Source organism: Ahaetulla prasina, chromosome 1 (assembly GCF_028640845.1).
Source record: "Ahaetulla prasina isolate Xishuangbanna chromosome 1, ASM2864084v1, whole genome shotgun sequence".
NCBI lineage: Eukaryota > Metazoa > Chordata > Lepidosauria > Squamata > Colubridae > Ahaetulla > Ahaetulla prasina.
Window position 1 is genome coordinate 332,321,013 of NC_080539.1, and position 12,767 is coordinate 332,333,779.

Genomic DNA, 12,767 nt, shown 5'->3' on the forward strand with positions numbered 1-12,767 from the left:
CATTGTGCTAACCTTCAACATATCTTAGAGGCTTGACTATTTTTTTCCTATATAGTAACTTTTATAAGTTGGCTGTTATTCACCTGTAAGAGTGCCACTGCATTTAGTAGTAACAGTTGCATTACAAAGTAATACTGGTGTATTCTATTATTCTTGAATAAAGAAGTGTAAGCCCATATCATAACTAACCTGCTTTAACTTTAATGTTGGACCAATCTTCATAACTGTCAATGTGTTCCTTCAACCGGGAACAAAGCTGCACGTTGCCCACATAATCCAAAAGAACATCTATAATAGGGCCTGCCCAACGACTCATCTCTGGGGCTGAAACCATTTCACAAAACTGGGGTGGGTGGGGAAGAATAAATTATATATAATCAATGCTGTAAATGATCAAAAGGCATAAGAAAATACAAGACATAACAGCATAGAACAGTTTCAAATAAAATTATTTGCAATAATTATTTCACAGAAACAAATTTTATTTTCTCAATATATGTGCTAGTAGCTACAATGAATTATATATCATATTTCATAGAAGAAAGGCTTTAAGGAGGAACTAGAGATGATGTGGAAAGTAAAGGCCAAAGTGATTCCAGTGGTTGTTGGCCCACTCAGGGCTGTGCCTCCTAAGCTAAGAGAGAGGCTCCAACAGATCCCAGGAACAACATCAGAACTCTCAGTCCAGAAGAGTGTAATGCTAAGAACAACTAAAACCCAAAAGAAACAAAACAAGAACAAATACCCCAATAATGATAAATATAAAAATACAGAGACTATATACACAGAATGGCACCAAGGGTGACAAACAAGCACTATAACCATCTCCATTTCACTGGCCACCTTAACCTCCTAACCCCCCTGTCCAAAAAGAAGCCATGTTTGTAAGACTTTCTAGAATCCTGACTGAATCATTGGCCAGATGGGCCTCAAGGACATGATAATACTAGGCTTTTCTAACATCATTGTAAGTGTGCATTAATTCTGTCTAAATCTAGGTACACACTTTCGTTTTTCTCCAAAATGTTCAAAATGATTTAGCTGAATGGATCCAGTGAAAGACATGTTTTTTGGATTGACATTCCAAATGAAAGAATTTCAGGCTACTGTATTCTGTATAATACAGTATTCTGTATATCTTTTTTTGTTTAGAAACTAATGGAATGAAATATACTTGTAACTAAATCAAGGTGAATCCAAGGAGCATTTATCTTTATTAAGTATGATACATATCTGAATTCATATTTATAGTCTGTTAATTGTTCTTGAAGGTCATTTCATTATTATTACTTGGGAAAAAATAGCATTAATCACTGATTTCTTTCATCGCAGCAGAAAAGTGGGAGATTTTCAAAAAACTCAGACGAGGAAATGCTACAACATAGATGACCATTCTGCAGGAAAAGCTGAAATCTACTGATTCATGTATAAATCAACATAGGGGCAGCAAGGTAGATGCACAAAAGGAAATGGAGAGATATTTAATGTTTAATATTTAATGTTACCATTTGGGATTGGAAAGATGTGTTTTGGATTCTTTACTGCATAAAAATCCATCTATTGTTTATTATATATGGGAAGAAAAGTTTATACTCGGCATTCAAAAATGAGATTCTGCCTGCAGTCTGGAAGCTATTCAGTACAGAATTCTGTGGGACTAGGTCAATTTTCCATGGCCATCTTGCCATAGCCAACTTACTATGGCCAACTTGCCATTGGACAATCCACATGGGATAACTTAATGAGATAAATGTTGTCCACCACTGTTTCTTCTATGTTATTTCTATTTTTGTCAATGGACAAATATCGAACAAATATCGCATTGAGTTATCTCACGTGGAATTATCCTGTGGCGAGCTGTCCTAGGACAGGGGTCTGCAAACTTGGCTCTTTTAAGACTTGTGGACTTCAACTCCCAGAGTTCCTCAGCCAGCTTTCCTCAGTCCACAAGTCTTAAAAAGCCAAGTTTGCAGACCCCTGTCCTAGGACAAAGTGTCCCATTGTAAGCTGGCGCAATGAGTTATCCCATTCCAGAATTCTGCTATCTTGTTCTGGAGCACTATAGATCATAATTAAGACATAGTCCTTATTGAGCTCTTGCAGATGGTTACAGTTCTTTTTCTACTCACCCTAAATTAATAGTAAGTAGTATTTTTTTTACTGAATTGTACATTATTTAAGCTATATGTTATATGTGTGCATAACAGCACCAAATGTAAGACTATAAAGGATCAATTTTTATTCAGTAAGACTGTTCATATACCAATATGATATGCTTTCCAACATGCCAGCATCACCCAGAGGGAAAAAAAATGTTTCCATATTAACAAAAACTTCATCCAACCAGTTTGCACTGAAAGGAAAATAAATATTTTGTAGATGAGTCAAATATTACTAGCTTAAAGGAGAACAATAATACAAGAACATGTTGTTGAAAAAATTGGTTACTTTCCATAAAATAATTGAAATGCCCTCTAGTGGCAAATAAAATAACAGTAAAAGTCACATCCTATTTACTAAATATAGCATACAAACATGTTCATTCTTTTTGTACCCAAATTTCTACCAAAATTAGACATTAGGTATCATAAGACTTAGAGGAACCCCAGAGTTCATAGAAAAACAAAAGAAACAAGACTTTTAAGATGAAAAACTATAAAACAACTACATGTCAATACAAAAATATTTTTAAACTAACAAAATGTTGGGTACCTAGCAGCAATAATTGACTGGTTTGTTTGATTTTTTTAACTGATTTTGCTTTATGTGAAATATAGACAGATTTTACTAAGTTAAGTTGATAATTTTTATTATGGAGACTATACGAAGTTAATGCACCTGCCAAATGAAAATGGAGAGCAACCCACTATTTTTTTTTTAATCATAATCTTCTGGACCATAGTATCTGGGATGATAGCAATTGCTATTTTCTCTGCTAAACAAAACCCTTTTTGTAGGAAGTGGGATATGTATAAAGCAAAATTTGGAAACACAAAATACAGAAGACCCTACAAGCCTTCCTTACACAAATGATATTCTTCCCGCTATCCTCACTCTATATGTCTGTCGGCCTGTCTGTCTGGATGTATATAGTATGTATATAGTTGCCCATCTCTCACAAAGTAACTCTTAATATTAATGTTGCAATTAATTCAGCTATCTAGCAGCTAATAAGAAATTTGATTTTTGTAGGCCAGATGGCATTGCCAAAGGCAAAGTACCCTGGATTTCTATGGGCTAGATAATAAGATGGGTTGATGTTGTTTAAACTGGAGAAACCAGAATTTAAACTTGTAGCTATTCTAAGAAAAAACTATGTTGCTTACCTCTGAACTATTTTTCCTATGTATTCCTCTAAATGTCATAGAAAAGATGAGATAATAAAAATAAATTTACCTGTACAATTTTGTTTTCATTATTCACTGCAGGATCACTATACCTTTCCCTCCTAACATCAATAGGTGGATGTGGGCCACACCCATAACAACACGTAAAGCAAGAGTTGGCATCACAGCCCATGTCCATCAAAAATTTCAGCACGGCAAGATACTTCATTGAAAACATTACAGTAGCAGGAAAAGTTGTAGGGTGAGAGGCAACGTAGGCATTAATATTAGCTCCGTAATCAAGAAGCAGTTTCATTGTCTTCAAACAGCCATGGCGGATGGAGATGAGCAATGGATTGATAAGGTCAACGTTGGGATCAGCGCCAGCCTCAAGCAGCAGCTCAGTGGCATATACATTGTTGTTGAAGACTGAAAAATAGAGGACACTGGTACGCCTATCCTCATAGAGTCGGGAACGCTCAAAAGAAAGTGTGGCATTTACATCAAAGCCAGCATCAATCAGCTCTTCCAAGACATCATCGTGGTTGCGCTCAGCTGCCAAATGTAGAGGGCTGATGCCACTACGCTTGATGCGAGTACGACTTGTTACTGGGAGTAGCATTTTCACAATCCTGGCAAAAATGAAATTGAAAGACAAATATAATCAAAGGTATTGATTATAAATAGATAAGCTTTAAGTAAGAGACCCTCATGCTCCAATGGACTGCTTTGGGCATTGTACATTCTTCCCCCCGCCTCACACACACACATCATATTTTCATACACGTTATTGACAAAACATACTCGGACTCATTCGGTGTTTATAATTATATAGTAACCTGCAAAGAATTGCACAAGACTTTAGTTACTTTAATTAGGAACATCATTTTGTTGAATAAAAGCACAGAACACAGTTCCAGCCTCATTTCCAAGTCCCTGCTTTTTAGTTTCCCAGCCCTTGTGTCCCGTACTTCCTTTTCTTAAAGAGACAGAACAGGATTTTTAAACAATTCTTCTCTGGCAGGGGTACATTACCTGTGGATATGAACTCCTGTCATCATTATGCAGCATGGTCAGTACTTAGGAATGATGGGAGAAGTAGTTTGTTGATATATGAAAAGTACAAGTAGGGTATTAGGGAAAAAAATGGATAATAATTTCTCCCTGTTCATTCTCCTTGGATTGCATGAACATGATTGTGGTGAACAGTAGATGTTTTCAGTATGTGAATTGCAAAAATCAATGTTGTTCTCTATCTGATTTACAGATATGCAGAGCTCATTAATGGAAAAGATAGGAAGATATTATGAATAGTTTTTCCTGAAACCTGGATCATTTTGATACAAGTCAGCTCCTTCATAGAACAGTATTCTGTAAATGGAAGTCTACCGCAACAGGAAGAACATTCTAGTTCAGGGGTCTCCAACCTTGGCAACTTTAAGACTTGTGGACTTCAACTCCCAGAGTTCCTCAGCCAGCTTTGCTGGCTGAGGAACTTTGGGAGTTGAGGTCCACAAGTCTTAAAGTTGCCAAAGTTGGAGACCCCTGTTCTAGTTCACCTGTTTAGATTAATAACTGGAGCTAGAGTTCTTAAATTGAGTAAACATATCAAAATATACATCTTACTGACACACATATTACAAGAGTTACACTGAGATTTAGATTTGTTCACCAAAAGATTCCATCTTAAATTCTTTCTGAAAACAAATCCATTTATTATATAAGCCTAACAACTACTGTGAGCAATTAAAACTTTCCTGTGCAATGAATCTCACTTGTAACTTGAAACTTACTTGAAAGTAAAAATGACTGAAAATAATTAAAAATATTGACCCTATGATGCTGATCTGTCCAAGACCATTCTTGTTAGAGATGCTGACTCACTAATATGACCTGAAATGGGTCTCGAATCATCACTTTACATTGTGCATGAATTTGCAAAATACAGCTAAAGCAGTATAATCACTAGGATTTTGAAAAATTAAATAATTAATTTGGAAGGGGCCAAACTGTATAACCATCTGTATAGCCTGGTTACCAAACTATATTGTGTGCTCGCGTATTGTTGTGGTTGAAGCTGAAGTAGTCATTGACAGGAAGGACATTGTAGCAGATGATTTTATGAGCTATGCTCAGCTCATACTGAAGGCGGCGTAGTTCTAAATTTTCTAAATCCAGAATTTCAAGTCTGGTGGCATAAGGTATTTTCTTGCGAGCAGAGGAGTGGAGGACTCTTCTTGTGAAATATTTCTGGATGCACTCAATTGTATAAATGTCCGATATGCAGTGTGGGTTTCAGACAGATGAGCTATATTCGAAAATTGGTCTAGCAAATGTTTTGTATGCTCTGGTTAGTAGTGTAATCTTACCGGAGAAGAAGCTATGCAAGATTAGGATTACAACTCTTAATGCCTTTTTGGCAATATTGTTACAGTGGGCTTTGGCACTTAGATCATTTGATATGAGCACTCCAAGGTCCTTGACAGAGTGAGGCTAATCTACAAGGTCATGTTCACCTAACTTGTATTTTGTGTTCTGATTCTTTTTGCCAATATAAATTTGGAGTTGCCAAATTGACTTTATTTTTTTTTATATTACTAATTCACAATAAATAACCATAATAACTCTGCAGCCACAATTTCATGCATAAAAGTGTATATATGGGATAGAGAAAGATATATCACATATATCCACAGTATAAACTTGAATGTTTCTCTCTCTCTCTTGTTATTTTGGGTATTTTAAATTGTATACGATCTATCACATCCTGATTATTTTTTTATTTAGATGATAACTGAATTTTTGATGTCAACTGCTGAGATGAAAATAACTGATTTTTTAAAATTTTAACCTACATTTTATACACAGTTAATCTTCATTTGTTTAAACTGACCAACTACTGAAAATTAAAGAAGCAACTTACTCATAATAGCCCTTTTTGGAGGCCATATGAATTGGTAAGAACCCATCCTTATTGGTTTTGTTAGCATCAGCACCTTGAGACAAGAGAAATTCCACAATCTTCTCATGTCCATTTTTAGAAGCTTCATAGAGAGCTGAAGCTTTGTCACTAGCTTGGGTATTGATATCAGCACCTGGGAATGAAAGATGTGTAAAGCAGAATCTCAAAAGATCTGGAATTATTAAGAGCACGTAGTTCTTTACCAGAAATTTCTAGTCCAAAGAAAACATAAAGATTTCCAACAACTGCTTTATGCTTGTGAAGTACTGGAAATCAAACAATAATTTGATTTAGTGCATGCAGAATAAATAAATTTACACTGTAAAATGTAATCTCCTTGTATTTCCAGCGGTTTATCTTCCTTTTTCAGCTTAGCAGAAAAGTCAGTTATGACAAGAGAGATAATATGGTTGATTCAGGGGTGAAATGCTCCTGGTTTGGACCGGATTGCCCGATCCGGTTGCAATGGCGGCGAGTGGTTCGGAGAACCGGTAGCAAAAATCCCTGCCCCTGCTGAGCTGCGCCTTCATCATAGGTTTTTTTTTTACTTTTAAAAGCATTTTTTTCTTCAGCCGAAAAAATGCTTTTAAAAGTAAAAAAAAGCCTGTGATGATCAGGCAACTCAGCTGGGATTGCCAGAGGAGTCTTTTAAAAGCTTTTTTTAATCAACCTCTTCGGCTGAAGAGGTTGTAAAAAAAAAGCTTTTAAAAGGCTCCTCTGGCAATCCCAGCTGAGTTGCCTGATCATCACAGGCTTTTAAAATCATTTTTTAACAACCTCTTTCAACAGCCCCCGCCCATGCCCACCCAATCGCCGGTCCCCACTTGCTTAATTGCTGCTTCTTTCGGGCTCGCTAAGCCTTGCTTCGGCTGCTGCAATCAATTGCATCAGCTAGCAACTGAATCTGCCTGCCTGCAATCCATCTCATCAGTGAGCAACTCAATCTGCCTGCTTCCAATTGGGTAAGTAACTGGGGAGGGAGCTTTAAAAAATAGTTAATTGGGTTTTTATAAGGAGTTTTTTTTTAGACAGCAATTTAAAGTTAAGGAAATTTTAAATTTAGCTGCTTTTATTTAAAAAACATAAATAAAATAAAATAATAAAATAAAATATTTGTGCAGCTTTCTGAGATTTGGTGTGTTTCTGCAGTGTTTCACTCTAACTACACAAACAAACAAAATCTCAGAAAGCTGTATGTGGCATTTTGTGTATGTGTGTGTGTGTCAGTTGTGTTGTGTTGTGTGTGTGTAAAGTGTGAAAGTTGGTTTTTGAGCTTTTTGTGGCTGTGTGAGGTTCCTGCTTGTTGCAGGGGCCATTTTGGGTGAAGTGCAGCTGCTTTTACATTGTGTGTGAGTCAGTTGTATTGTGGTGTGTGTGTGTAAAATGTGAAAGTTGGTTTTTGGTACCTATTGTTTTGTGTACTTTGTTTATTATTTTTATTATTTATTATTATTGGCCACTCCCACCCAGTCACCTGACCACCATGCCACACCCACCAATTAAACCATGCCCACAGAACCATTAGGGAAAATTTTTAGATTTCACCCCTGGGTCAATGGAATGGCTGGACCAAGCGAGGGGGAGATAGAGATGCAGACAAAAAATGACTGGGACACCTTTGTTCTTTGCAGATAAAATTACTTGGTTAAGACTTAATTTGGTCAACATTAGATTATATAAAGAGAAGGACTACGTTCTGGAAAATGGAAATGAACCAGTTTGGATTCATTTTAGCTTGTAGATTGAAAGGAACTCTTAGGGGTGAATGCTATTCCTTTTAATTAAGCCCTAACTTTCTAATCCCACAATTCAAAGAAATAATGGATGCTTCATTGAAATTAGGATATTACTATTTCTGACTAAAAAGGTGGTAATAAGATTTTTATTGAAAAGCATGCCCTTTGACTTGGAATACTTAAGAACAATTGGCATGTTTTAAACTCTATTTTTTAAAGTGATATAGTGTTCGGATATTATTTTAATGGATTGCACTATTTTTGATGTTTTATCTCACAAATTATTATCTTTGAATGCTTCTGTACCAATTTTTTTTTCAAAGGTGACAACAAAATACTCTAAAGAAATGGATGTCAGTCTTCTGCTTGATCTCAATGCCCTGAAATCTTTCACACATACCCCCCCACACATACACACACACACATACTTTGAGAACAAACCTCTTTCAATAGGGTGGTGATTTCATTTAAATAAACATGCCTAACATTCAGCTGCACAAATCTCTGCCAAGCAGAATTTGTTTCCCTTGCAAACAACAGAAAACTCTTGTTATATTTGGCAGACTTAACAAACCTGTAACTAGAAACACAAGTACAAAGCCCAACACTAGACTTCTTTTCAATAGGAAAAAATGAATATTCAATTTATGCAAATATTGTACATTTACAAGAGGAATAAAATTATTTTAGGATTCTCAGAGTGGCTTTAAAGCTTGGAATAATACACAGGTGTATTGATGTTTCTTGATATTTCTATTGTTGTTTCTGTTTTATTTATAAATAAAATAATAGTAAATATAAATATTTAAATGTACTCAAAACGAAACCAAGAACAAATCATAGGCTGATTAAAGAAAAGCACAAACGAAAAATGAATGAATGATGTGCAGACCACAGCCAATCCATCAATGGTTCGGTTGTGGCTTCCTGCATTTGGTACTTACCACATTTTGCCAGGTATCTCAAGGCTTCTAAGTGGCCACTCTCAGCTGCTACAAATAAAGAGCTAATTCCATAACAGTTTGCAGTTTCAACCTTGGCACCTCCTTGAATTAAAAGTTCTATTATTTCTAAATCATTTCGAGCAACAGCTTCATGAAGGGCTGTCCATCCACGATTGCAGCGATGGTTCACATCAGCATTGTACTGCAATAACATCTGCACAGCTTCAGCATTTTTGCGTTCACAGGCTGTCATGTTAGAAGAAAGAAAATCTGCATGTTGAGAGCATTTATTTCATTGATTATGACACTAGCTACAGCACCGGGGCGTGCATACAAATATACCTTCTATTTTATTTCTCTGGGGAGATTTGGAGGAAAAAATTGTTTGAAATCCATGAATTTTTTTTTTAAAGGAACAAATGTATTTTTTAGGCCCAAAATAATTTTATACCCAGAAAGGTAAGAACCACAAATGGAAATTCCAAAGGCATATTGGGGGAATATTGGAGGGGGAAAGGATGGGAATTTCTTTATTTGTCTGGCATATCCTGCTTTCAAGACAAGTTATGAACGTTCAGCACTCATTACAGGTGTGAAGGTTCCAGGGTAGAAAGCATTCCCAAATCTAAAGACACCAGTACATTCTAGCTCAAACCTCAACATGAATGAAGTTACATACCCTTATAAAGTGGGGTCTCCCTGGCTTTGTTTGCAATATCAGGTTCTGCTCCAGCCTGGAGCAATGAACGCATGCAATCAATATTCCCTCTGTTTGTTGCTAAATAGAGTGCTGTTTCTTCCTGAAGTGTACGTTGATCAATTGTCCCAGGGAAAGCTATTGAGAAAACATTGAACTACATTAAGCAAGGCATAGAGCACGTCTAGATAATATTAATAGTGAGTATTATTTAGCCTTCTCCAAAATGATGTACCCCAGCTGTATCAAACCACAAGTCTGTTCTTGGCAGCACAGTCAAGCAGATAAATAAAGTTGTAATCTAATACACCTGAATGATCAAGGCTAAAAGCTTGCCCATGGCAATTACTATTAGAACCTATATGAGATAATAAACTACATTAGTAGATAGCATGTATTGATAGTTCTTTGGGACTTAATTGGTATGTGTTGTATTGATTTGCTTTTGTAGGAAGATATGATCATTGTAGAAAAGCTTTGGAAAGCGCCTGAGTTTATCATCATCATCGTCATCACACTGCCTTACATCAGTATAAAAGAGTAAACAGACAAGATTTTCATATACTAAGTCCACCGCTTTCTTATGAAAAAGCATTACAGTTTTTTAAAATTATGAACTAAGCTGGATTTGAATCAAAGGTGCTTGCACACAAATCTTTCAATAAATGCCATGAAAACTTGGAAGAAATTATATACATACATACATGCATACATACATACGTGTGTGTATGTGTGTGTATTTATTTGTTCTGTTTTTATTCAACATTATTGTGAACTACCCAGGATTATGTTGTATAAGATAAGTAACCATATGCATTTCTAAGTAAAATAAATAAATAATGAAACTATGAAAACTTGCTTTCATTATTATTTGCAGATAAACTCATTAGGTTCAAATTTAGGGAAGCCACTTAAATAAAATTGGCATGTATAGAAACAGGTTGCATATGCAGGCTACTTTGTACCATGTACTATGTTATAATACAACCTTACAGGTTACTTTGCATCATAAAATGATTTTGTCTTTCATCCTCTCTGCAATCATCCTCTTTCCTGATACTTGCATCCATGCAGCAGTTTCAAGCAGTTCTCTTGTCCATAATAAGCAGCTTCATGGAGTGGCAACCATCCATCTTTGTTAGGCTGTGCAAGGTTTTTTCCTGCCTGTATCATGTTGTGCAGTGCTGTTTCATCTCCTTCCTTGATCACCTGGATCACAGGATCCAGCACTCTTTAAAACAAAAGGGACAACCGATCACTTTCTCTAGAATTACTAACAACCATGTTACTAACTTAACAACTGAAGTGATTCACTTAACAAACGTGGCAAAAAAAGTTGTAAAATGGGACAAAACTCATTTATTTATTATTTATTTATTTATTTTATTTGATTTTTATACCGCCCTTCTCCCGAAGGACTCAGGGCGGTGTACAGGCATAATAAAAAAACCGACAATACAATATACAGATTTAAAATACGATTTAAAAAACTTATTTAAATTAGCCCAGTGATTAAAATTTATCATACTAAAACCCCGTTTAAAATTAATAAATTTAACATTAAAATCCCGATTTAAGCCAGCCCCGCGCGGATAAAAAGATGAGTCTTGAGTTCGCGACAAAATGTCCGAAGGTCAGGTATTTGGCGTAAACCCGGGGGAAGCTCGTTCCAGAGTGTGGGAGCCCCCACAGAGAAGGCCCTTCCCCTGGGGGCCGCCAGCCGACATTGTTTGGCGGACGGCACCCTGAGAAGTCCCTCTCTGTGGGAGCGTACGGGTCGGTGGGAGGCGTATGGTAACAGCAGGCGGTCCCGTAAGTACCCAGGTCCTAAGCCATTTAACAAATTTCTCACTTAGCAACATAAATTTTAGGCTCAATTGTAATCATAGGTCAAGGACTACCTGTATACTAATCATACTGAGGCACTGTAGTTAATTTAACTAGACAATATGTATTTATTATGGTCATAGTAGGGCCATAATCAGAGAGCTGACATCTTGTGCAACATGCAGTAATATATACATTATACTTCCTTCAAGGACTATGAAAAATTGATCACTGCTAATTATTCTATATTGGAGTAAAATGCATTGTGGCAATGCAGCTAAGGAAAAAATTTGGCTAAATGGCAGTCAAAATTAATCACCAGAGAAGCCACTCATTCTTACTTTTTCTGACTCAGCTCAGTGTACCAGAAAATCCTACAAGTGACACCAAAACCAAATGGAGTTAACAATTAGACTTTCAAGAAAGAAAGGCTCAAGTAAAGGTAGAAACAGACGAGGGGGGCAAACAGTCCAAGGGAGCAAAGTTTTCTTCAGTTAGTTTTGCAAATTCTTCATGAACCACTTAATATATCATTCCAGCTGCCTAAACAAGCCTACCTCATAAAAACAACATTTTCTAACAGGAAAGGGAGAGGAAGAACTTACTCAGCCTGGGGTAAGATGAAGAAGCTGCCATCGTACCTCCGCCTGACTCCTGAACCGGATGCTGAAGTCTGGCCTCCGGACTGTGCAGCACGCCTGAAGTGATGACAGCATGAATAAAATAGTGAAAAATACTCCGAATAAGAAAAACAAATCATATCTGGTCTTGTAAAGAAGTCAGAAAATGAGACCGAAGAAGAGAGACAAAGAGAACCTGTAGACTTTCTGAGGCTTAAACAAAAGCAGATGGTCTCGGCTTTTTTAGGCCTTGTTCTCAGCTGCTCTTTCACTCCTAGATTATTTTTGGCCCTCAGAGGAAGTGTCATGGGATTTAAATGACCATATATGACTGCACTGAGATTAATCCCACTACCACACAGCGGGCTGAGAAAGGACTTGGAGGCATTTTCACTTCAGGGGGAAGAAAGGCCAGGGAGTGTTGTTCAGAAATAAAAAGAAGAAGCAAGCTCCAAGGTTGGTTCTGAGTGACAAGGTTGTGGAAAACATCTGAAAGAACTGTTTCAAAGCTTGTCTCTTCAAGCCTGAAACAGCCACATCTTTGGCAATGCTTGTGCAACCACTCTGAAAGTTGCTTCTGCTATCTGCATGTGTGTATGCAGGATTTCAGATCTGAAGACAGAAAGTGCTTCAGGGCCCAAGACTCATAAATTGG

The 12,767-nt window shown here is 36.7% G+C and overlaps 1 protein-coding gene across 2 annotated transcripts in view; it reads right to left on the reverse strand.

Annotated features, from left to right (window-relative positions):
- Positions 1-12,767, reverse strand: part of ASB2 (ankyrin repeat and SOCS box containing 2) — a 34,336-nt gene that overhangs the window by 3,927 nt on the left and 17,642 nt on the right. For both annotated transcript variants that reach the window (XM_058162619.1, XM_058162618.1), the window contains exons 3-9: positions 12,098-12,190; positions 10,730-10,896; positions 9,648-9,803; positions 8,969-9,214; positions 6,250-6,421; positions 3,397-3,958; positions 190-343 (exon numbers count right to left, since the gene is read on the reverse strand). In XM_058162619.1, coding sequence (XP_058018602.1) covers positions 190-343; positions 3,397-3,958; positions 6,250-6,421; positions 8,969-9,214; positions 9,648-9,803; positions 10,730-10,896; positions 12,098-12,190 — 1,550 coding nt within the window. The remainder of the gene's footprint in view (positions 1-189; positions 344-3,396; positions 3,959-6,249; positions 6,422-8,968; positions 9,215-9,647; positions 9,804-10,729; positions 10,897-12,097; positions 12,191-12,767) is intronic.